The sequence below is a fragment of the Idiotropiscis lumnitzeri genome, chromosome 9, assembly GCF_059441095.1.
Source record: "Idiotropiscis lumnitzeri isolate Australia: NSW breed Sydney's pygmy pipehorse chromosome 9, RoL_Ilum_1.0, whole genome shotgun sequence".
In the NCBI taxonomy this organism is placed as follows: domain Eukaryota; kingdom Metazoa; phylum Chordata; class Actinopteri; order Syngnathiformes; family Syngnathidae; genus Idiotropiscis; species Idiotropiscis lumnitzeri.
The window spans coordinates 1,589,647-1,615,287 of NC_142399.1; the positions used below are offsets into that span (position 1 = coordinate 1,589,647).

The window sequence follows — 25,641 nt, forward strand, 5'->3', positions numbered from 1 at the left end:
ATAAATGGCAAACCCTAAAAGATGCCTCGTCCTTACTCCATTTGAGAGTAATGAGGACATTTGCGACATGCTGTTTACTGAGAGAGTTAAGAATTCCATTTAAAAGGTTTCCTGTCTCATTTAAAGTGAATGCACTTCATTAGAAGGCCAACATGACTGATCAGCTGTTTGTCTTCCAAAAGCGCGTGTGGCCTTTTTGCTGTCTCGGCTTTAAAAACAGGATAGCGCAGCAAACAATGCTCGGCAAGTGAGCGTTTTGCCAGCTCCCGGCAAGGACCTGTGCGGATGCAAATGTGAAGAACTGCTTGCTTTCCTGAAAAGTTGCTGAATTACTTTTCTTTGGCATGGGAATTGGACTTGTCACGAAGGGTCTGAGTCCTTCAAACGCCTTCGGTTTTTATTTCCTTGAGCTTGTCATCGGTGAACTTCCAGGGATGCCCCTCGGCCTGGATCAAATGTCCTCCGCTTCAAATGTCTCCATTGACTTGCGGTCACTCGGCAGTCGACACCCCTCCCCGGGTGGGCACTGCTTTGACTATTTGCGCTTAATGTGTTGGAAATGTCATTTTTCTCTTCCCTTTCCCGACTCGTGTCTTCATTGTCCCTGTGGCCTGTGATTGCCTTTCCGCCTGCCCACTCTTGCCTTTCCCCGTCTACGGCAGGCTAACGACTTTTCCCTTACAAGTGTAGAGATGGTGAATGAGCAACTGAAAGATGGGTGGATAAGGAAGCACATTTATAGCGCAGGTAATCGGGGTTTTTTTTTTGTTTTTGTTTTTTTGTTCATTGTCTGCCGTAATGATGCAACCTAAAGTTGCAGCCTGTCAGACAATTGTCAGTATCCAATATTTAGTAACGATGTGCGTTCAACCCAAGTGAGGAAATGAGAACATGACATGGGTAAAAATGGCGACCATCACTTGGTTGCTCTTTGAGATCACTTGACTCAGAAAAAAAAAACATTCCTGCTCATTTGTCTGCAATTAGCCTTAACATCTTTTTCCTCTACTGGCCTGATCTGATCTGCTCTCGTTCACCACAAATAGATGTCGAGCTTTGACATCTGTTTGGCTCTTGCGGAGCGTTCTCCGGAGCCACTTTTCGACCAACGTGATATTGTTCAGTTCACCTCTCCACTGTTAGGAATGGAAAACCTTGATCTTGTTTCCATCTTCCCTTTGGATTGGGAATGTTTATCGCAAGAAGACAAGCTTTGGTCGAGGCGTATTTTGTGTGCGTGTGCGTGTGTTTACATTCCTTTCCTGTTTAATTCTCTGAAGTGACAACTCTCTCTGATACAGTTGATAAACAGCAGTTGCAGTTCAGTGAATCACTTGAAACCCTGTGACAATCATGGAAAATTAAAACTGACAACCCTGCCGAGCTGACCGAAAGATTTAACTAATCTTTCTTCGGAACTAGAAAAGAAAAGTCTTTGAGTTGTCATTGTCAGCAAATCTCAAGACACCTCTGCTCAAGTCGTCCGCAACTTCAGTCTGGGGTCAGGACCAATGACGTTTTGAAGTCCGTGACATTCAGAACAATCTTGAAACCTCTCATTTGACTTCACACTCCAGGAAGAAATAGAGAATTCAAATCTTGTCGTATTTACGAATGAAAGGTGTTGTATTTTAATCCGTTGGTTCTCTCGTGTCGACGTGCGTTTTGTGCGTGCATGGACGGCTGTATGATTCCACTCGGTTTGTTGTCGAGCAGGTATCTAGAGAGAACAGCTGCTGTCTTCTCTGACAATCAAATCTCTGGAAATAGATTGGGCCTCCCCTCAGGCCTGATGGTGCAGATAGGTCACAGTTGCTCCTCTCAACATTTCATGTGTTATAGTCTTCCTCTGAAGAAAGCCGTCACTCCGCTTTTATTGCGCTGCTTGAATCGCAGTGACATTCTTGTGATAATAAGTTGTTCCTTCATCGGAATCCGCTGGAAGCGAGTCTCGTGACTTGTTCGATGACGTCGTTTGTAGTCACTGGAGGTTTGAAGTAAGATTTGATGCAGTATGCCTGACCTAAAATAGCTGCAAGAATCCCCTGCAAAGCTCAATCACAGTAGCAATGTTGATTGCTTCTCTTCACTCATTTACTGCCATTGACGGCTTAAGACGTCTCTCTAGAGCAGTGTCCTCTTTGGAACTGGGAGAGTGGTCAAGCATTGAATTGCCTCGCCCGTGCCAAACAATGTTGCTGTAGTTTATTTTGCAAATCCTGCCAACGCATTTGTGATTAATAAGAGAAATACCGGTGAACTAACAATAAAGTCACATTTGAGTTTGCACTGCAGCTAGCTGCACTTTAGTTTTGAATCTACACACTTCCATAATCTTCGTTCAATATTGCTGTAACAATATTTTACTTTCTTTGAGTTTTTTGCAAGGATTTTTTTTTCAAGGACACCACAGTTATGACAATCTGTGCCGACCGCCTTTGTATGACAACCATGAAAGAATTCAGATGAGGTTGAAAGGCTCATCATTCCTTCTTTTGTGATCAGTTCAACAATTAGCAGGACATAAAACCAATGAATATGTTAAAATACCGTTAAAATCATTTTAATGGTGCGTTAACTTGTAATAAGGAAACGTGTCATTGCCATGGTGTCTGCAGGAAACCTTTAATGCTCAATATTCATCGTATATTGGTCTCCTCACTTATCGATGCCTTTTATGTATTCACTCATTCCCTGCCAGCCCAGGTAAAATTAATGTACTTTTTGACGTCTATACCCGTCAATGGCTGTGAACGAGTTGATCAAGTGTTTCATACGTATGCAGTCCAAATAAAACCTAAATAAAATTAAAACATTAATCGGTAATGCCATGTTTAGACGCGCAGAACATTTTATTGCAAATAATTTTTGGGGGGTTGACTTCCCCTTTAAAAATATATATTTAAAAAACTGCCATATGTACTTTGGATTTCACATGCCCTTAAAATGTACCAGTGAAGTTTTTTTTTTTTTGTAAACGGATTGCTGCTGCTTATCATCCTACTCGGGTCAAACACATTCCGTTCCGGATGCTGCTCGACCTCATCACGTAGCAAATCGTGGAAATAGAAATCATCCATTCCTCAGGCATTAGACTTTAGAGGTTGCAATGTACTGTAGACGCGTTTCACTGAGTTGATTTGTCATGTGACCTCGGGGAATAAAAAGACAAACCACAGGGGTCTGTAATCGGGATAGTTGATGGAAGGTCTTTTGTTCAGTTTGGTAATTAAGATTGTTCCATGACATATTTTTGAGGAATGGAAATGTACACACTCACACGGGGTTGTTTGAAAACATCTTGCTCAGACTTTTGCAACCACATGGTGTGTTTAAAATCCAGCGAAAAATAAATCACTGTAATCTGTGTTGAGAAGAGGAAGGCAAACTGCATCCACTTTCGGGGCTTCATTACTTTAATCCTCTTTTTGCGAAGCGACTGTAACCGCTGCTGATGTTTAACTTACTTTAGTTCCAATTTGAGCAAAATGATGTGCTTTATTTCATTCATTTCATTTGTTTTATTTTTGTCAAATGTATTTATTTTTCATTTAATTATTTAATGAATTTAATTGATATATTTGTACACCAAGTACAATAATAATAATGGGCATTCTGATTGTGATTGTGATGTTGACAATCCCTTCTTTATTTGGTCCTCTTCACATGTTTTCTCTTGAGCAGGAGGTACTGTCCGCGCCATTCACGCGCCAGACTGTCAGGAGAGCACATGGCCTCCGGTCAGCAGCTCACTCCACACTCTTCACTCAGCCTCCCACAGCCCTGTCCCACCAGGTTAGTACTTTTTTCGAATGCACACAATATTGATATTACTGAGCCCTTTACTGTAAGTCTGATTTAACGGTTCTTGCAGTTGAATCATTTTCAATAATTAAACTGTATTTCACTTTCTACCTGCTATTCTTACAAAAAATCTTTTCAAAACATGTTTGTTTGGCAACTAATCAATAATTGTTTCTATAACGTTCAGTTTACAGTGCATTCGTATGCAAGTCTTACGTAGCGATTTCATTAAGCTCATTAACAGGAAAAATCTTATTTAAATGTATTTGCTGTGTCCAAAAGCAGAGCGTGCTAACGGGGTGTTATTTATTTATCTGGACTGCCGTAGAGGATATGAAGCGGGATGTGGAGTCACGTGACACTATTTTCTCATGAAAAAAAACAACTTGAGATGGGTTTGATTAGATTGAAAGCTGGTACAATTCATAAATGCAATGTGCAGTGAATCAGTGAACAAAAAGATTTGCCCACATTCTTGGCCTGTGAAATGTCACTTTTTTTGGAGCACCCTGTATTTGGGATATTTTTATTGTTTTCTTTTATAGATTTTGAATAATCATTTTGTAACATTGTGACTACTTTGGAGCAACGACTCCGTGAACGTCATGGATGATTTCATGGATCATTTTTGTGTGTCATTTATATACAAATGAAAGGTCGTAATTTAAAATGATCTGTCATTGGTTTCATGAAAATAATGTATCCAGAGTACTCGTGGTATCGGTTACGTGGTATCGATATGTACTCAAGTGTTAAATTCTCATACTGGTGTGACTTGCTTAATTAGAAAGCTCAGACAAGAATGAGGGAAATTTAAATCCCACAATGATTGCTCTTTATTGTGGTTAAAACAGTTTGGAACTTTACTGGGTCTTAATTATTTAGTTTTCCATTTTTATTCTTTTTTTTTACCAACATTATCATAATGTTGTCAGGAGACTTTTCCTTATCGGTGTTCCCGCTTTCTAATTTGCCATTTTGTCCTTTTTCTCGACTTGCCTGTCAAGATCACAACTATTTTCTTTTAGTCTCCATAGCACATAACCAGTTATGCAAGCGTATGATATTCAAAAAATCTACTCAAGGTCAAGAAAGAATATTGTTTTTTCAGCAATATAAGTCCACACATGAGTTTGCAATGGATGAAAATTTGATAAGAACAGGATGTTGGTTGCTTTCAGTGTTTACACTTTTGTTCTGTGGAGTGCATTTTTACCCAGTCACTTTGACCGTACGTTTGCTTTCGGGGAGTGAGCCAATGTGTTGTGCGCTTTATTTGCATTGGTGCACGTGTGTATTTTGTGTCAATGGCCTCTGAAATGGAAAAGGTGCGGAGGGTGACGTCGGTTGTGCAATGAAAAATGAGCGCATTTAATCCTCGACGTGTGTTTGCATTTGACTGCGGTGGGCATTAAGTGTGGTTGGATAATGACAACAAAAGAAATGTTTTCTTCTCCTGCTAGGTAATAGAAAAGAATAATCGTATCACTGAAAATATGCCTGAGGGGCTCCGTAATCATAGAAAATGGGTGAAAAAAAGTGTTGTTTTGGCGATTGGTTCACGCGTCAATGGGGACGTTTTTGTTATCGTTTCGTTCGAATGCTGCTCACAATGCGTAAGCATAAAGTATTTCAATGCGAATCAAGTCTCTTGTTGAGATCTCATCTTTATTCCGCAAACTACTTGAGATTGAAAAGATGCTGCTTTTGCTGGTTGCTGCCAACTTGTGCAATTCATTTAACCGTAATAGTTTCAGGACTCCATCCCGTCCGTCCTTTACTTCATTTTTCAGTTGTTGCCGTTCAGTGTGAACTGTTTCATTTTTTTTTTCTGGGCAATTTAACCGATCCAAGGGATTTAGTTTCACAGTATATTACCTTTTGCCCAACCACTTCCAGTCGTTTAACTTTGCAATTTGAGGGTCTGGAAGTTCACCAAACATTACAGCAGCATGACATTCATTGGCTGAATCATAATCGGCTGGAAATACCGCTCGAGTGCCCCATCAGAGAGATTTTGACATGTTGCGTTGACATTCTAACATGTAACAGAGCATGCCTAAAGCCTCATGTTTGTTGATCGGTTCATTTTTTTTTTTTTGGGGGGGGGGGGGGTGCTTTTAAAGCAAAACAACCTGCCTGGCATGTACCTGGAGTGCTTTATACTGTATGCGGGATTTTCTTTACATTTTTAGGGACGGAAGCAGCAGCTTTGATTCGTCTTATCGTTGACAATTTTGTTGTTCCGTGTTAATCCCAAAAGGAATATTTGATTTACTGACGTGAAATTGTCAAACGTTGAAACTCTTTTGTTTTATGAGTCTCTTGGTTGCTTTTTAAAGGGCCACTTTTTCCGTGTTATTGATCTTTATTTTTATGGGAGGGGCAAAACAAAACAAAAAAAATGGGGATTTTTATTTTCAACCTAACTCACGCGGCCTTCGTGCGGAAATGTCCCCGTTTTTTTTTTTTTTTTTACTTGCTTGTCATGACATCTTACCCTGAATCTTTGAGAGGGAGTCCGTCAACACTCGTTTGTTCCTCTCCCATGACACCTGTCCTCCAGAGGGGCGGCTGTTTGTTCACGAGTGCGTCGCAGGAGGTTCAGTTGCGAGTGTTTGCCTTGCCACCGCTTGTTGCGGAAGGTGGACCAATCAGCAAAGCTGCAATCTCATAGATCAACCTGAATGAAGGTCATTTCACCTTGCCATTGTCTCTCCTACCTCGGCCGGTTACACCAGCAGTGCTGTATGGTTTTCACTTTTTTCCCCCTCCTTTTCCTATTCCATCATCATCATCCTGCTCCATCACTCCATTACTGCAGCATCTGCACTTATCTTCCCCCTGGCAAAGGCGGCGCCTCCCAATCCATCCATGTGTCGCTGCTTGGCATGCATCAATTTCTCTGCAGCTTCTCATGAGACTTACTGCTCGATGGCGACACACACACTCGCGCACACGGAACCATTCACATGCTGCCCTCTTGACCCGTCGTGACTCAGTTCGTGTGTGGATGAAGAGAAAGCTAGAAGAGGAAGTATTTGGTTCCGGCAAGCTAGTTGTTTTTTTGCGTTGAAGTTTCGGTTATTGATGACGTCGAAGAGGGAAATGCAATCGATGTTTTGGTACAACTGAAAGGTTTCTTGTCGTATCACCGCTTCACCCGTTAGTTTTGTTGAAGTTTAAAGGTGAAAACTATTTGTTCTGGGCTGGTGGTCTACTTTCAGAACATAAATTCCCGAGAAAATATTGTAAAATACATAACCTGTTGCAGGCTCAAATTGCCGCCATTATAAGACACTCATTCCTATTTTTTTATTTTTTTTATTGGGAGCCCAATCTTTAAGTCGGTCACCCTTAGCTAATCCCCTCGTCTATGTCATGTCATGTCATTATCCACACCGCTTATCCTGTACAGGGTCGCGGGAGGATGCTGGAGCCTATCCCAGCTGACTACGGGCGAAAGGCGCACTACACCTTGAACTGGTCGCCAGCCAGTCACAGGGCAGACATAGACACCGTCACTGAGTGGGAACTGAACCCACGCTGCCCGCACACAACTCGGGCGAGTGTACCACTACACCATCAGTGACTTCCCCTCGTCTATATGATGATAAAATCAATAACTTCCATCAGCCCAATAGTGTGTTGGAGTGACTCTCTTGCGTGAGAACCTAATTTCAGCCAGACAAATAATAAGGTGCGTAATGTGTATTACAGTTCTTGATCCTTGGTGTATTTTGACGAAAGCGTGTCCCAGCATGTGAAGACACCCGTGAACTGTTTTGAAATGCGCAGAAAAAAAATGTGGAATGTGGCTCCTTGATGGGTAGAACGGTGTGGCGTAAATGAAGCCCGTTTGTTAGTCGTGCAGCCTGCTGCTGTTATTACAACAATTTACTCTCCGTGGCATGCCGTGTGCATGAGCTGCTCAACTGGGAGTTGACCGTGAAATCCTGAAGAAAAAAAAACAAGATTGATGGGCCCTTCTTGCTGACTCTCAAAGTTTATTTTTATAAATCTGCTCAATGCCTTTTTGAGAGGAGCAATATTTCTTTATTTATCAATTTTGTCAACTTTTTCAGCTTTAATTACCTCAGAGTGTTACTGAAACGTGTCAACAGGTGGTCTTCTATTGTTGCAAATTGACGAGTCGAAAGGGTGTTACATTCCAATTGGAATTGGCTTACGTAGCCAAACGGCCCCTTGACCATTTTGCTATCCTCGGCATGTAAGATTGACTTTGAAATGAAATTGATTATTCCATCATGTCACATGGATCACTAACACTTGACACCTTCGAAAAGTCTACAGTGGCCTGTAAAGCCGAGATGCCATTATGATGTCTAATGACATTATTGATTGTCTGTTTCTTGTGTGTTTCTGTAATTGTGTTCATACCTCCTGAGTTCTGTTTACATTTTCTTTAGGGGTGAATATTGCACAAGTCTTGAATGTAGTTTAAAAACATGTTTACTTGCACCACTAAGCTGTCCAGCAACACTGTTTATGTTTATCGGGAGCGTAAAGCAGCTCCACAGACCTTGAGTGCTTCTTACAGTCACGGAAATATTCAGACTATTTTAGGTTGGAGTCATAAAATGATCAAATGCAGTGTATGGAGATTTTTTTTTCTGTAAATGTCCACAGGATTTTTGAAGAATCTTTTCCTTGGCTGGTCTTCCTCATAATTCTTGTCAACATTTGATAAGGATTCCCTGTGGAAATTCTCACACTACTCCTTATAATATTTTGCATAAACGCTTACTGCTGTTGTTGGGTATTGATCTTTTTTTCATTTTTTTATTTTTGATTGCAACATTCATATAAAACAAAATATTTTCCCTGAGCGTGAAGACAACAATTTCTGCATTTGATGCCTTTTTATTTTTCCCTCCTTAGATTTTGCAAGTTGGTAAGTTCAGTTATTTTAGATCTTAACTCCTAGTTAGCATCTTTAGAATCTTTCGTTTAACCCATTTTCACGTTGCCTCTGATTAAATCCCTGTTTTGCATATTGCATATTAATCACATGTATTATTTGGAAAACTGCATTGATTTTAATGTACTTCCGCCATTTAGTCCATATAATACGAATGCGACACACTGGAAGCAAATGATTTAACTCTTTTGTAGAATTACTGCTCTAATCACTCTTTAGTTCTGTGTTTTTGTATACAACGTCGCAAACGCCTTCGTCTTCCAGGCTTTATCTTCAGATATGAAATTTAATTGCTAATGCCATTGCATGGCCAATCATATCTTCCTTATCGCTATTCTGCTCATTTAATCATCATCATTTAATAGTGGAGCAATGACTTAACAGATTTATTGTGGCGCTTGTTCTTCCTTTTGAAAAGTTCGAAGATTTCTGTTATGTAAAAAAAAAAAAAAAATTAAGTGTCAATGATCTCATTTTGTAAACGCTTCCTGGCTTCTGTTTTATTTCAGCAAGGTTCATTTTCTTGAGTTCAATACTGAAACAAAAAGCATTTAAATATATCACCGGCCGCACAGGTCCACTCGTTCAAGGAAAAGTGGGCCATCGTTTCCAAATCTATAATTCTCGCCACCTGGAGGCTTTAGAGAATGGATGCAGCAGTCAAATAAGCCGACAATCCAATTTTCAGCCGGCAAAAGGGTCCCAGGCAGTATCTCATTGCTTTCCGTGTGTGTCTGTGATTGTGACGCGTTTGTTCCAGCTCGGTCCGCTCTGGGAGCGATGACAAACACGACAAACAGACCACACAAAAAGAAGCAAGGAGGATTGATAATGCTGAGAATTGGCTAATAAAGTCGAGTGAGATTAGCGCCGGATCCAACTCCACAGCTCAACTAAGACTTTTATTCAATTTGTCCCTTTGCGCTAATCTCAGCTCAGTGTGTCCGTCATTGTTGCCCTTTCATGTGCCCGAAATGACACAGTGACCTCAAATTTAGCAAGTCAGTCTCTATAATCCTCCGAACAAAGTCAAAATATCTTCATATTTTACTGGCCAAGTATCTTCATGGACTGTGTTAGTATGCAGCACAAGTTGTGACTATTCTTGAATAATCAAGCCTCCGATGCCATTTTTCGCTTCTTCATTGGCTTTCATTGAACTTGGGTGGTGAGCAGTGAGGTTGTTATTTCTTTGGCTCTGCTAATTTCCGAAGATGACTTGTGCACCTTGAAGCGCGCTGCTTCCTTTCGGGAACTGTTGTTGGTATTAGAGTACATTGACTCTCCGGGGGCTTCTACTATTAGGACAAATTAGAGGTTAGACAGCCAATTTCAGGGCCTACAGCGTCTGTCCTGGCATGTGCGCAGCATGGGTTTACCAGTACGTGAGTAGCAATATGAGAAAAGGAAATAATAATTCAAGCATATGTCATAATATACGCTCGAAAAGCAGTAGTGTTAAATTCCTGTAGTTGGCACACTGAATTTAAAATATGAACGAGAATCTCAATCATTGTCATGTTGACTACTTATCATCTACTTGCGTGATGGATGAGAAAAAATGCACACGTGAAGGCTGACAGATGTTTTAATCTATAATAATTTTTTTTTTTTGCGTGTCGGGTTAAATCCCTTCCATATAATCATTATACAGTTTGTGGGGGTGTGTGTGTGTGTGTGTATATTCAAGTACCGCTTTAGGTACTCAGCTGCACTCTTGTATGAAAATATGGCTTGGGTTCTGTTCCTTAATTCGAGTAAATTGTATTTCTATGTTAACAATATTAAATGTGTCATAATGTGTATGACGTGGGCCTGAGGGATCACATTGCTATCATGCATGCATCCTGGGGAAAAAGTGCCAAGTGAAACATGCACATCCACCTCCACAGTGTCTGGCCCGGTCCATGTCAGTTAATTAGAACGCTTCTTGCTGCACGCTATGCCATGTCCATGTGGACTGGAGCAAAGTCAAACTCGGACCAAGCTGCTGACACGACCGAGAAAGCAGAGAACAGCAATTCCATGGAGTCCCATTTCATGGCGTCTCTCACTCACTCTCTATCTCGCTCTCTCTCGCTCTCCATGGAGCACAAAGTGATGTAATCAGACATCTCGTGAAGCTGATTGATTGCTAAACTCTTGACTTGTCTGATCTTGTGTGGGGGATGAGTGCAGGAACAGAAAGGCCCTCTATAGCTAGTCTATGTCTTGGCCAAGGCATTCTGTGTCATAAAAACGAGTCTGTCATGAGGAGGAATACAGTCAATGTTTCCTCAAAAGGAACATTCCCATGCGCCGCTTCATAAATAGCAGCTGCAGCCTCAGGAGAAAATTCATTGCCTTAACGGTCTGCTACGCACGCACAACGCACGGAGGCACGCTGCCACACACGCTGTTACGCGACAGGAAATGCTAAAAGATACACTTTTCCAAAAAAGTGTTCTGGCAATTTATACCACCATGTTAAGATAATGCAGTGCTTCTCAAATAGTTGGGCGGGCCCCCCTAGGGGTGCGCGTGTGAATCTAGGGAACATGTTTTATTTCCCCTCCGTACTACTATGAAGTGTAATTGCACATCCACTCCAGTAGGTGGCAGTGGTGCTCTCCTTGCCCTTTGTGGGCAGCAAGTATTAAGAAGCAGTGAGAAAAGTAGGCCACATTGCACCCTTTAGCATTGCAAATAAGGAAAACTGGTGAGAACATAATGCTAATGTGTGTTTTAATAACAGCCATCATGATCTTCCCTGAAAAATCCCCAAATGTGTGTTTTGCGCAGTCGTCGTTTTTGATGCCCGTTTTCTCACACCCAGAAGGAGACCCGATTTGGAAGACCATCCAACAGCTCAACATTTTTGTAAACCGCTGTAGAAAATCTTTATTTGTTGCCTCAAGCTGCTCCAGCTGAATAAATCGGTGTTCACAGAAGCATTCTGCTCAAAGCGAGGAGCAGTCTGAGGTGAGCTGATTTACTCAACATTTGTTCAAAGTCTGTCACGATCTAGGTCAGGACATATAGATGCCATATTTTTACAGGGTCCAAATTACAGTCCTAAATAAGTCCAATGGGCAGAAAATGTAAACGCGTACTCCTCAAGTCTCCTGATAATGGCGGGAAGAAGGAATTAGGGACGTATAATAGGACTGAAACGGCGCTTATTCAGCAGCATTGATTGTTGTGCATGAGCTTCAAGCTCGTAAACTCACCCCCAAAAAAAATGAGGAACCCAGTTCATGCAATAGCCAGTGTGTGCAATCTCGATGTGCAGGACAGGATTTGCGTATGTCTTTGAAAATCAGCCAGGTTTGAGGGAAATTGAAGAAAGGGAAAGTGGGGGTAGGGGGGATTCGCTGCTTCGTCCATGCTTTATAGTAGCTCAGAAAAAGGGCTGAATGTTGAGTGACTCGCGACGCAATTATCACGGACACAAGCAGCAAGTGCCATCTGCCGTATGAGCGATCAAAAGGGTCATATCGTGCCTATGAAATAAACACCTGCTCCCACACACTTGGATATTCAGTGGCTTTACTATTTTGTCTATGCTGAGTAAACACGTTATTCAAGCGAGCGAGATTTTACACGCTCTGTTCTGGTCAGAGGAAAATGCTGCTTCTCAGTTGGCACAAATTGTTCCAAAGAGAATCCCACAGTGGTGCGTCGGTCTCCGTGTTGATGCGTGGACGCCTGCTTTGCTGTTCAATAATGCAGCTCATTCTCACGTTGTCTGTTGAGAAGTCATGTGAGGAGGACGTATGATGGCTGGCCAAATGGTGGAAAAACGGTTTTATGTGCCGTTTTAGCAAAAGCATTATCAAAGTAGAATCAAAGATTAAGATGTAATTATTCATCTAGGTATGCATTGCGTTGCGTCATCACTGTGCATTGTGATGTTTGCACTGGCCAAATCGCATTGCATTCTCTGCACTGCAGTGGAAAAGTCGGATTGTCACCGTCTTATGTCTGGCACGCTGTGTGTAGGGCGTGAGCGGAGATTGTGTAATACGGTGTTGAAGATGGGACCGGAGATTTCATTCTCTGTCAATGGCTTTCTCTGTTGCATAAGTTTGACTGGGATAACTGTCACACACAATTCGGCTTCTTTGTCTCCGGCAAGCGCAGAGTGGCTGCTTTCTTTAGGAGGCGTTCTCGAGCGGATTGATTTAGTTTCCATTTCCTATGTTTAGACCTTACAACGGTTCGGTTTACCCTGCAAAGTCCGTGGAGCGGAAGTAAGGGATTGTTCTCATCGCGCTCATTAGAAATGTAACAATGGAAGTGAAAAACATCGGCATCCAAACTGAATCAAGTGACATATTTTGAATTGGTTCCGTCATCTACCATGACACAGCCATGATGTAAATTTCATACTCCTTGACTGGCTCTCATTTGAACCACCAATAAAAAAAAAAAACAGGATAAATTCATGGTGTCATAATGTTTACGTTAAATTCTGGTGCATGTGTCAGAAGTTGAGAAGCAAATTTACCTGATGGATTATTCTCCAAAATGTTAAAATCGTGAATATGAATACATATTGTTAGAATGTGGGTTAATTGTATTACTTTATTTCTTGCATTTTTTTAGTTCACATTTGGTTATTTCTCGGGAATAGTGAATTATGTACACTAATTGAAGTGAGGGCAAAATAGATTTTAAAGTGTGAGACTCAGCACTCCCTTAATGTGATATGGAAGAGCAATAAATCTGGAAACAACCACGGAGAAAAAAAAAGCCCACTCTGCGTTGCCTCGCTGGGTTAATGAATGGGAGCCTCATTTTCTTTCATTCCTTCTCACGGGTGACGAGATCGTAGATACACTGCCCTTTGAATTTAATAGCTAATAAACCTCACTTGCCTTTTTTTTTTTTTTTACTTACAATCCACATGGAAATTGTTCTCAAAATTTTCAAGTGTGTGTGTTTCCACTGTTTTTTGGCGATGTCGTGTTTTGTAATTATAAGAGCTCCTCATTTTTCTCAGTATATTAAATGAGCATTTGCAGCTGGGTTAATGTAGAGTTGGCCGTGATTTTTGAAAAAATTTGTTGAGTGTTTCTGTTCTGAGGGACTAATTGTCCCCGTCGAATTGCCGCAGTCCAGTGTGATCTCGCGCTAACCCTACCTTGACCACGGTTCTAACATTTTCTGTCATGCCAACATGATGGAGCACACGGTGACTTGGCTGCTGGGAAATTGGCCCCCCATATTCATTTGATTGTAAATCTGTCCTTGTCTCCAACCTGCAATGTGTGTTGTCTGATAAATAGGATTAATATTAAAGGGGAAGTCCACCTCAAATATTCTTTGCAATTAAATGTTCTATGCGCCTTCACTTGTCTAAACTTGGCATTCTGATTGATATTGCGTTGATGGAATATGAGTTAAGCAGCAAATTCCACCCGTTTTTTTGCCATCTCCTCCGCCATTTTGTCACTTCTGTCCACTGAATATGACATCCCAGTTGCGCAGAGCTCATTTAATGACCAATCAGGGCTTACCTGTTTTCTGCAGCTGAGCCATAATTGGTTGTTAGCTGAGGCCTGAGCAACTCTGATGTCATTTTCAGTGGATAGAATTGACAATATGGCCGCCACCTGAGCTAGTTAATAACGGGTGGATGCCATTTTTCGACAAATGCATAGAAAAAATTATTGTGGCGAAAGGTTTTGGGTTGACATCCCCTTTAAAACAATTTCCATTTCCTATGATGCAAAGAATACGTTTTGACTTCTTCACTAACATGCTGTCAATGGTAAATAATTTTGGCTTGTTGTCTATACTGTATGAAATATTTTATGAATGACTTTGGGAAGTCGTTTTTTGGGATGTAGCCGCCCAGAAAAGCATATTAGCACACAGATGGATGCAGCCATTGTGCAGATAAATGACAGATTGTTGCACATCCCCAGAAGGGTCTCATGAAATGGGAATTATGTCAGCGGCATTATTCTTCCACACCGCTGTATCGCGTTCGCACAGTTCACCTCATGCTTAAGTTTTTGTTCCCTGAGGCGCTCTGAGGGAGAAAAGATGTTAAACTGCTTTGTCATTTTGTGTTCACTTTGGCCAAAATAAAGCCAAATCTGTCAGTCACGGTACGCAATGTTTGCAGTTCCACAGTGAGGGTTGGAATACAAATAGGGTTAGTTTTTTTTTTTTTTTGCATCTGTTCTCGTGTTACAAAAACAACTTGGACTTCATGTTTTTCACTCTGACAACAGCTGTCCCAAAAATGATATTGCACTTTTCACCACAACATAAAGTCAGTGGATACAAAAAAAAAACCAGACTATCCTCGTGTTACCAACGAGTTCTGTTCCTACGACGTACCCCAAATTTCAGTGTAAATTGTAATTAATGCCTAATTACGCCCTAAATCTCTCCCCAAAGTGATCCGCATGAGGAGACGACATCACTTACAATATAGCGTTTATGAAATCAATGAACCCCTCTATGTCGAATTATGGGGCGGCTGTTTGTTCAGTTGGCCTATACTTATTTTTATACTTAACCAAATCTTCTCGCGGACCAGATCAAACCCACTTGCGGTCCTAATCTGGGCCGCGGGCCGTATGTTTGACACCCCTGGTATAGAGGGACTGTGTTGCAAGTATACTACTGAGATTTGGTCGTTGTCTTTGTCAACCCCGTTCAGAGTTTGAGTTTGTGTACTTGGAAGCTCCAAGATGTAGCTAACCGAGTCTTTGAACGTTTTCGCCGTGAACGCCGACCCGACAATTTGACACCATTCACAAGCCATCCCGAAGTACAGTGAAATGCAGTGAGGTAAAGCGCAGTGCAGATGAGCAGGGAGAGCTGGTGAGACCCGCATATCAGGATTTAGTGAAAGCGAGACGGCGAGAGGAGGGGGACGGCGAGGGGCAACCCCCTGATTCAAGACGAGGAATTCCTTTACTGCAGTGGGCATCAACCTCCGCCTTCCCTCTCCCCTCCTCCCTACCCGTCGACTGCTGCTTCCCCTCACCCTACTCCTCCAAACTACCAGCTCCACACACGCACACGCACACACACACACACGATAAAGGGGAGTCACGTTTGCGACGCGGTCGGTGTGTGTGTACGCGTATCTGCTGCAGGGCACAGTGTATGCAGCGGCACATGGCTTGAAACGCCAGCTCGCTCGTGATTCTCACCGTTTTACTCCAGCCATCATCTGTCTCTATCACTCCCCTGCCGCTGTTCCATTTATCTTCCCATTCTCTCATCCACCGTCCCTTCCTTTCAGATCATCTGTCCGTCCTCCCGTTTGTGCTCGGTGACCGTCTTTGTTCTGCTCTTTTTATTCACATGACATTGATTCCAAGGTTGTTGTGATATTGACTGCAGCTACGCTCTTAAATATTTCACGCAGCATCTCGGTGGCTGCGTGCCGAGGAAGTGTGAGGGGCAATGGGAGGAGTGGGGGTGTGCGTGTGTGTGTGTGTGAGGTAAGGTGGTGGCGGTGGTGGGTTTGCTTTGCTCAGACGTTCTGCAACTGCTGCTGTCAAGCAGGCTGGTGAACAGACGGGTGGACACACACGCGTGCCACCTGCAAATAGACGTAGATATCCCACCACAGATGGACACACACACACACATGCACATCCCAATCATATTTGCATATGTTCATGATGCCACTCCGCTGCAATCTTTGGTTGCCGCTTAAAGTCTGTAAATGAGCCTTTGCGACAGTGCGTGCAGCATTTCAAGACCGTCTCTAATGCCTCTCTCAGCTTGTCATCTGATCGGCAGCCTAATCACTGTTTGGGCTCCCATGATACCACGGGACAGCAATCAGTGCGGGACACACATTTCCTTTGTGTGTGCGCTTACTTGTTTGTGGCCTTTTAGTTATATAAGAAAAAAAAATCACTCAATGTCCTTGTTGTCACCAAATATTGGTAGTTATGAGACTTAATTCGGCTGAATTCACCAGGTTCTCGTGCATCTGGTCTTTCTGCTTACATTGCAACCACATCAGCAGAGGACTGTTTTGTTTTTTGTTTTTTTTTATCCTGATCTGAACTGGGACACATGGAAAGAAACATATACTGAGTGTGAACGACTGTTTGTTTTTGCCGTGTGGTTGACTGGCAACCAGTTCAGGCTGTCTCTCGCCCAAAGCCAGCTGGGAGGGGCCTCAGCTCCCCCGTGACCCCGAATGAGTGATTTGAAATTGGATGAGACTTCCCCACCTTTTGTTCATCTGATCAACTCAGCACTGACTGCAGTTTGATTTCTTTTTTTTTTTGTTCTTTGTCAACTCGCTGAATAAAATATCTTTCTCTCCGGATTAAACAACCGTGGGGAGGACATGATTGTCAATCAGACACGCTGATAGACAGCCGAGACATTTAATCAGTGACAGCTCTCTGCCTTGCTGTAGTGTGGACCCGCAAATTCACAGTTTATGTACGTAGATTCAGAATTCTGTCGGCTCATTGTGGCTTGAGGAGCAAAATGTAGCTGTTGGGGTGCTGCCATTGTGGCGTATTTTACCCATGTGTGCCATTTGAAACACACACAAAAAAAAACACATCATAATCCCCTTTGTCATTCTAAGCTGTATTTTTCCTGCCTCGTTACCAGCCCGCTCCACTGTGCATGCCTGCGACCGCTCATGGAAAGCCTTAAAAGGCTCGATTGCTGCTCTGAAGAACAGAGCTTGAGCCGTGTGATTGGAAACGTGCGGCCAAAATGGACTCTCCTACTTTTGCATCATAGAAAAAGGGTTTCCCCGAGCTGTGCTCAATTGCGCTCCCCTCCTCCCTTCAGTTTGTGAGGCACATCTGAGGCTGCCTTCTTTGTCACCCACTGCAGTGTTTTGCTGTCAGTGGGGTTGTAGAAACTGGCTCATTAAAGAATGTGAGCCAATGGTGTGTTGAAAAAAAACCAAAACAAAAAAAAAAAACCACCCTCACCAATCACTCGCAGGGCAAAGTCCCAAATATATGCTGTATTTCTGCGTTTGACACAACAAACGTTCATATGTGTTTATTTATACCAACTCAAACTAACGGTAAATGACTTTCGTGACTTGCCATCTGTTCTCGTCAGAACTCTCGTGCGCACCAAAAGCAGACAGAGCGCGCTCATTGAAGTGGCTCTCTTGGTTTGGTTTATTTCCGTCTCTTAGCAGCATGTCTCTCTGCCTGTTTGTGAAATGGAGGAACTCCTTGGACTTTCCCCGCCCCACCTTTATACATTTTTCAAATGATATGGAGCATCTCAGCTGTGACCAAATAGAACACCTTCACACCAGGAAGTTGTCCAAGTGGCTGTGACCCAGCCTACGGCTTTTATTGCCGATGGATTTATGGCTGGATTTATTTATCAGGGATGGACTGAGACCTAAATTGTGGGTTGTGGGTGCAAAACAAAATGTGTTGAGGTCAGCCTTGGGGGGGGGGGGTTAAGGATTCAACACAACCCTTGTCCAATTAGGTTGTAGTGCATTTGACTAAGCAACTTGAAATAACCTGACACTTTTCTCTCTTTGCTTTCAGATTTGGAGGGGCTCCCCTTCATGGCATGGCCAGAGAATGTTGTGTACCCCGGCTTCTTCAGAGGGTAAGCCCCCCTATACTCCCACCCCCCTTCCTACTCAGTTCTCCTTCGCGTCTCAGATGCGATTTAATCCTGTGATACAGTAGGAGGTGCAGCAAGAATTTCCTTTTTGCTGGAGGAAATCCCTCGCTTCATTTCTGATCCTGCCTTGTGACAAAATTGTGCATTGATTCCCACAGTCGCACATCACATAGCAGCGTGCCGTCATTACGCAATCTGTTAGTGTAGCTTTTGCTCCTCTGTGTTAAAGGTGGCAATGATTGTCAGGAGGAAAGGGAGCAATGAAAAGTTAGAGGGCGAGAATTTGCTGATTTTTATCTGAAATTCAGCTGTAATAGCTGCGGGATTGCGAGATGGGAGATACCCTCAGCGATGATGGCCGCACAAAGGAAGATAAAGGCAGCTGGCGGAGAATGAATGTGCGCACCTCTGTGTATTTGGTGACGAGCCGGGGCCGGGGCCGGGACCGGGACCGCGTGTGCCAGATGATGATGTGCTGATTCACTGCAGTGGTCTCGAGGAGTAGGGAGAGGTTTCTGTGCAACACTGCAGCTTGGATTAGCTCCATGGTGGAATGACTTTGGATTCATTGCACTCGCTCACTAAGACCCACTCATGATTTAAGTGGATCATGCAGCTTTCAGTAGACACACTGTTTTGTTATCACGAGCTTCACTTAAGATGATCATAGCGAGGTTCTCATTTTTTCCATTTCCTCCTGAAAATATCTTTGCACACCAATTGTCAGTCCAATCACGCAGGCATAATTTAGAGGTCTTTAAGGCTGTCCATGGGAATACCGAATATCAATAGTTGGCATCAGTCAATTGACACAATTGCTCGGAGAAGGAAAGGTCAGCAATATTACAACGTATTGATTTTGCAGGCTTGGCAGTGTAAAGAGGACTTAGTTTGATAAAACTATCCTTTTGCATGAACTGCACGCATATTTTTGATTTTTTTCTTCTCCTTTTCAAGGAATGCCACCGTGAGTGATTTTTTCTTTTTTTTTTTTTTTTTTTTTAATGGCGGTTATAAAATTTATATGCTTTCTGATAAAGCCTTTCCATTTATTCGGTCTTGAGAACTGGAACTGGACATTACCAGCCAACCGGGAATCAAACTTGTTTTTAGTAACTTGTGTGGTGGAACATCATAAAAAAAAATAAATAACAAAAAACAAAACTTTGCCCAAGTTTAATTCAGCACAAGTGAGGATGTCTTTTAGATGCAGCCTCAGGCGTAAAGAACAAAACTAAAGCATGAACATAAAAAAAAAAAATCTGAAGACATTCGTGTCACACTCTGTCTTCATAGTTTAAACCGACTTTTGTTTAACTGACCCCCCCCCCCCCCCCGATTTTGTGACACCGTCCTTTTAAAACGATATACGATGAAAAACTGCATTCCCAATTGCCGGTCCGACTGTTCCCATTACACATAAAAAGCAGCAACATTTGCCACAATGACATCTTGCTTGTATTCAGAATTTTCCCCAGTCTGGTTACAAATATCAACGACACGTTGTCGTAGACGTTTTCCCCTTCAAAGTAATCTCCGTTCAATTCATTTTGGCCACACCTTCATGCACTCCTGTACTCATTCCCGATCCACTGCAGCTCCATCATCACGGTCGTCGTAATGTTTTCGACGTCTTCATTATGCTTCCCGTTGATGTAAGAACTCGTATATCGGGGAAAACAAGCCGCTGACTCAAGGCAATGTGGCGTTACCACCCCCTGTTGGCTCTCCGGCTAAACTCTGTCAAGGTGTTGTGAATAGCTTGAGTAAGAATCTTCTGAATGTTTGCCTGTCTTTGTCCCCCCCCGACCTCCACCCAGAGGTGACAGTGGTGTACCAGAATGGGCTGCCAGTCATCTCGGTCAGTTTGCCGTCCAGGCGAGAACGCTGTCAGTTCACCCTCAAGCCTCTGAGTGATTGCGTGGGAGTTTTCCTGCAGCAGCTCCAAGCCGAGGACAGAGGCATCGATCGTGTAGCCATCTACTCCACGGGTACTCTTGCTCTCTCGTTCTCTCTTTTGCATACACACACACACGCACACGCGAGCACACTGTATCCATCTCTTCTAGTAGATTACGCTTGTACTTGCCCTTTCATGCTTTCAAGTGTATTTTGATGCCGTTAAGTGTTCCTGCTGCCGGGGCTTCGCAACAGAATTTAATCCTTTCATATGTGCCACGGAGTGAATTTGCACCGCTTCGATGCTTCATTATACAAGAACAATTGGCGCTCGGAATCTTCTCTTAGCATGGGAAGTGCTTCCGCTCTCCCTCTCGTGATAATCGGAGCGAAACGAGCCCGATGGTCAAGAGAGCTGGAGGCTGTGTGGAGTGGTTAACCCGCAACTCTCTCATTGCTCTGCTTTTCCACCATGGTCTCCTTTTTTTTTTTTTTTTTAAACCCAGATGGAGCCAGGGTCGCCTCCTCTACGGGCATTGACATCTTGTTACTGGAGGATTTCAAGCTCGTCATCAACGACACCACCCACCTTGTCCGGCCACCCAGGAGAGGTAATGATTATTTCCTATAAGGCAAAAACGAAGCTATTGATCGTTATTTTTATTTGTCTTCCCGTCAGAGTTGCTGCCCCATGAGGAGACAGAAAGGCTGAATGACGTCAAGTTCTTGGTGCAGCAGCTCTACACCACCCTGCGAATTGAGGAGCACCAACTCAGCAAAGAGCGTGAGCTGATTGGACGGCTTGAGGACCTCAACTCTCAGCTCCGCCCCCTAGAGAAGGTCGGACGTCTTTTGCATGTTAATGAACAATTCAAGTTCGATTTGCCGTTATTCACGTCATTCTCCGAGCGCAAGTTTCACCTTAGGTTGATTCAAACTTTAGATTTATTCTTCTCAGGCTATTTTTTCCAATCTTGGTTTTATTTAGTTGGTTTTCTAAAAGAGGCATTTTGGTTTTGTCTCCCCAATTTCAGAAATTCCCGCGTGTCTAAATAAAAATTTTTAATGATATGTTTGTAACTACCCAGTTGATAACAAATTATAGAACACCTAATACAGCCTATATTTTTGTATTGTTTACTAAATTAGCCTGTTTTGAGGGGGCGTTTCTGTGTGATGCAAGCGAGCCACTGTCACCCTGACCCAAATACTGCCGGGCCAATAATCTGTACGGAATTTGTTCTCATGGTGGGGCATGGGGGTGGGTTGTAACTTGACGCGACTGCAGTTGAGCCCAGAGCCAGAAAACACGGATCTGTGTATGTGGCGCATGCAGCGGAAATGTCACCAAAAGACAAACACCCCAATTTTCAGCCCCTCGGTCAGAACCTGGAAATCTCGCGTTTAAATGCGAATATTTTCAACCCATACTGATGCTCAGAGAGCTCAGTTGCTCATCTTTTTTTATTGCTTTAGTTAAACAACTAAAATGATGACGATCATCCCTGCGGATGAGTGTTTTAGCACTTCATGCATGCATTGAGTGCTTGATTAATGACGAACCATCCTGCTCATTGTTATGCGAATCAGGTTCTCTGGTGAAGGTGAATAATCACCGAATATTTGCTCAATCTACGTTCAACCGTTTTGTCGTTAACATTTTTAATATAGATTTATGGGGTAGGCCGGGTTAAATACTGACCATGTCTTTATTCATGAGATTCTCTGAAAATGTCAACCCGTTTTAAACATTGCGCTTGAGTTCCTCCTGCCACTTGTTTTGCATGTGCCGTAGGTGAAGCAGGAGCTGAGTAGGAAGGCGGAGCGACGCACGACTTGGGTGCTGTGGGGCGGCATGGCGTACATGGCCACCCAGTTCGGCATCCTGGCCAGACTGACCTGGTGGGAGTACTCCTGGGATATCATGGAGCCCGTCACATATTTCATCACATACGGCACCGCCATGGCCATGTATGCATATTTTGTGCTCACACGCCAGGTAAGAAAATTGACACTGTTGCCAAATCCCACACACGAGGGGGGTTCAAATTCTTGCGAACATCCCGCTTTTGAAATGGAAAGCTGATTGTATCTCATTCGGATGACACAAGAGGTCACGATTGCGTTGATGAGCATGAAAATGATGTGAATCATCTCTGACCTTTGCCATGACCACTTCTCCCCCCCCCCCAATTGCATATCTATTTTGGGCTGTCTCAAATGAGGGCGTATCATTTGGAAGACAGTAGTAGAGATGTCGGAGCTCCCCTCGAGAACCCTTAGCTACTTTTTACAAGCCACTGCTGCTTCACCTTGCTGAGCCATTAGCTTGCTAAGTAACATTTGCACTAATGTCTACAGAACAGGAATATAAAAAAAAAACAAATGTTCCTGGCAACACCATTATAGAATGACCGATTGCTTTTTACTTGAAGACAAAGGAGGGGTTGCTCAGTATATCAGAACAAAAACAACATTTTTGACCGGCATTGAGTTGAGTGTTCATTTCACATCAAGTCTCGTACATGCAGCACCCGCCATAATTATTGGCTGAGATTTTATTATAACTTCTTATCATTTTTTTTTCTAAATTATAATGCCAACATTTCAAAAAGAAGGAAAATCTCACCTTTGATTCAAGTGCTTTTATTCAAACCAATCCTACAGTAAAAAATACGTCTCATCCCGTAAATTGTGAGGAGATAATAAGGAAATTGTCTGTGCCAGGGACACAATGTCAGCGTTACAATACGTGCATTAACTATACAGCCACTTGGAAACATTTAATTTTCGCATTATTAACTGATACTGGTGTAAAAATCAACACAATTGTAACAAAAAATCAGTCTGGACAAATGCTTTGCAGGTTCAACAATCTTGAACATTTTGTTCACTGTGAACATTTCACTGATGAAATGAAATTTGACGTTATTCCTGTGAGAAGAGGCTCAGTTAGAACGGTTGGCACTTAGAATTCCTCCAAAATGTGAACCCATTGATTCTTCGAGGTTAAGTAGAGGACGAGTTAAAAAGACATTTTGCAGCATTACTGCAAACTGGCCAGAGCGTTTTTGGAACGTTCTGCCCAAAAGTTGACGTGTTTTGGTCAATTGAAAGAAAGTCTGACACGCTTGACAGTGTTGCCCTTTACCCGGCTTTCATACGTCACCTCTACCCAAGCTATTTCAATAACCTTAATCTGATCTGTCTGGCAGAGCGTCACAAAGAACATCTGATAAATTGGTGCTCTCTTTGTTACTTGCAGGAGTACGTGTACCCCGACGCCAGAGACCGACAGTATCTGCTCTTCCTCCACAAGGGGGTGAAAAGGACACGCTTTGACATTGACAAGTATAACAAGCTCAAAGAGGATATCTCCGAGGTACATGCTTGTATTTGTAATATATAACGCTGGATATCAAAAGTCTACACACCCTTGTTCAAGATAAAGAAAACAAGGCAAATTATTTCCCATTTTTTTTCCAGCGTGATTGTAACCCAAATAATAATAATTCCGGTGCTGCAATGCATGAACTTTTTCCACCTACAGGGCATGGCAATAAAAATAGGGAAAAAAAACATCCAGTGGTGTGTAGACTTTTTTTTTTTATGTACTGTAGATGCACTTCACTTGTGTCTCACTTTTTACGTCTCCTCCAGGTGGAGTTGGACCTGAAACGTCTTCGGGACCCGCTACAGCTGCAGCTCCCGGTTCAACAACTCGATGCTGGGAAAGATTGATGGGAAGAGTAACGCCTCCCCCTTCTGCCCGCATTACCTTTTCTATCCCTGACCCCCCCCCCCGCCTTATATGAAACCTGCCCTCCTCTACATCCCTCCTGCACCCCCCCCCCTTCAAGTTGGGAGTTTCAATGCCCCCCCCACCCCCCCTTTTTAATTCGCTGACTGAACCAACTGTTTGGAATTGCAACTGAAAATCACAAGAGGGATTGATGGTGAGCTGAAAATAACTCGCAGTGATGGTGGAGCTAAACTTGCTACTTGGCTACTTGCTTTAGCCTCTGAATGGACAGCCTGCCGTGAACCAAACAGGAAATACCACAACCTGACCCTCCTGCACAGGGGAAGTTTGTTCTGTGTACTATTTGTCAAAGTGTGGGGGTGTGTGCACGTGTGTGTGCGGGGCTGTGTGTGTCTCACGAAGGCATTCAATGAGTTGAGACAACTACACACACTCGCACACACACGCATACAAGCACACTGGCGGGGGGGGGGCGTTCTGAGGAGCGTCTCGATCCCACACATGAAACAAGTTTACAAGCAAGGCTCAAAGAGACGCTTTCTTCCTGTGGCTGAACTCTGCTGCCTCGTCACACTCTGGCCACGCCTCCTCCAGGGTGACGGACCGCCATCCTTCCTCAACGTGACCTTTTGATAGGAGTCCGTTTAGAACCCCGTTTCCTCTTCCCGACCAGCCCAGCCTGCGCAAGTATGAGAGTACTACCGACAACAACATCACTGTGTGTTCTTTTATTCCAAAAAATAAAATATTTTGGCACTTTTTATTTTGAAAGCCATAGTATATTTGTTATGAAATTAATATAAAATAAATCTATATGTATACAATCAAATAAAGTGAATGACCAGATGCTAGTTGTGTCCCAGTGGGGGGAGGAGCTCGTGTTAAAATGTCACTGCGTCTGTCACGCCATGTTGGATTCATAATATTGTCATCTCGATACAAAAAAGTATCAAATACATTGTTTGTTTCACTCCACTTCTACAAGACTAAGTCCGATTTGGCTGTCCGACTTCTGTAAACACTCCAAATGGGGATTTCTCTCCAAAATGTGTTTGCTTTTAAAAGCGAAACGTCATCACATCCTCCCAATTTGGGTTGAACGCGTGCGAATTTCCATTCATGAGTTGAAATGAAATAAAAGCCTCATTGTGAGCCTTCTCTCCCCACTGTTGCTGTTCAACCCCGCCCCCCCTTCCACCACGCCCCCCCCCTGCTCCCTCCATGACAAGGCAGGGTAGACTGCATGCTGTGGTATGCCCTCAGTAGATATTTGTGAATGTGTAGGCACGCCATAGTCATTTTCTACTCGAATGGAAAGTGTTCTTTGTCTCCTATAGCTTGTAGTGTAAAGGGCACTTTGTCATCCTCTGATTGGCCAAGTTTATGCGTATAGAAGCCATACTGTATGTTTAGGACAAAAACGTTGTCGTCTTTGACTGAGGATTGGTGACCCTCCCTAGGACCGTTTTGTCACTTTCTCCAAAAATGCAAAGGAGTATTCTAACCACAGAAAAGAAAAATAATGCGAATGTTTTTGAGAAAAAGGTTGAGGCTTTTCTTTTCTTTTCTTTTTTTTTTTTTTTTTCCATTTTTCATTTTGACATTTCCTCAACTGTAAAATTGCATTACAACTTTTGTTTTA

The 25,641-nt window shown here is 42.9% G+C and overlaps 1 protein-coding gene across 2 annotated transcripts in view; it reads left to right on the forward strand.

Annotated features, from left to right (window-relative positions):
* The window catches only part of mcu (mitochondrial calcium uniporter), a 38,825-nt gene extending 14,359 nt beyond the window's left edge, over positions 1-24,466 (forward strand). The window contains exons 2-9 of one of the 2 annotated variants that reach the window (XM_088305468.1): positions 3,685-3,795; positions 18,256-18,319; positions 20,158-20,328; positions 20,743-20,847; positions 20,916-21,076; positions 22,032-22,235; positions 23,502-23,618; positions 23,897-24,466. In XM_088305468.1, coding sequence (XP_088161594.1) covers positions 3,685-3,795; positions 18,256-18,319; positions 20,158-20,328; positions 20,743-20,847; positions 20,916-21,076; positions 22,032-22,235; positions 23,502-23,618; positions 23,897-23,977 — 1,014 coding nt within the window. In that variant the 3' untranslated portion in view covers positions 23,978-24,466. The remainder of the gene's footprint in view (positions 1-3,684; positions 3,796-18,255; positions 18,320-20,157; positions 20,329-20,742; positions 20,848-20,915; positions 21,077-22,031; positions 22,236-23,501; positions 23,619-23,896) is intronic. The other variant, XM_088305470.1, reaches the window with a different exon arrangement.
* The last annotated feature ends 1,175 nt before the right edge of the window (positions 24,467-25,641 follow it).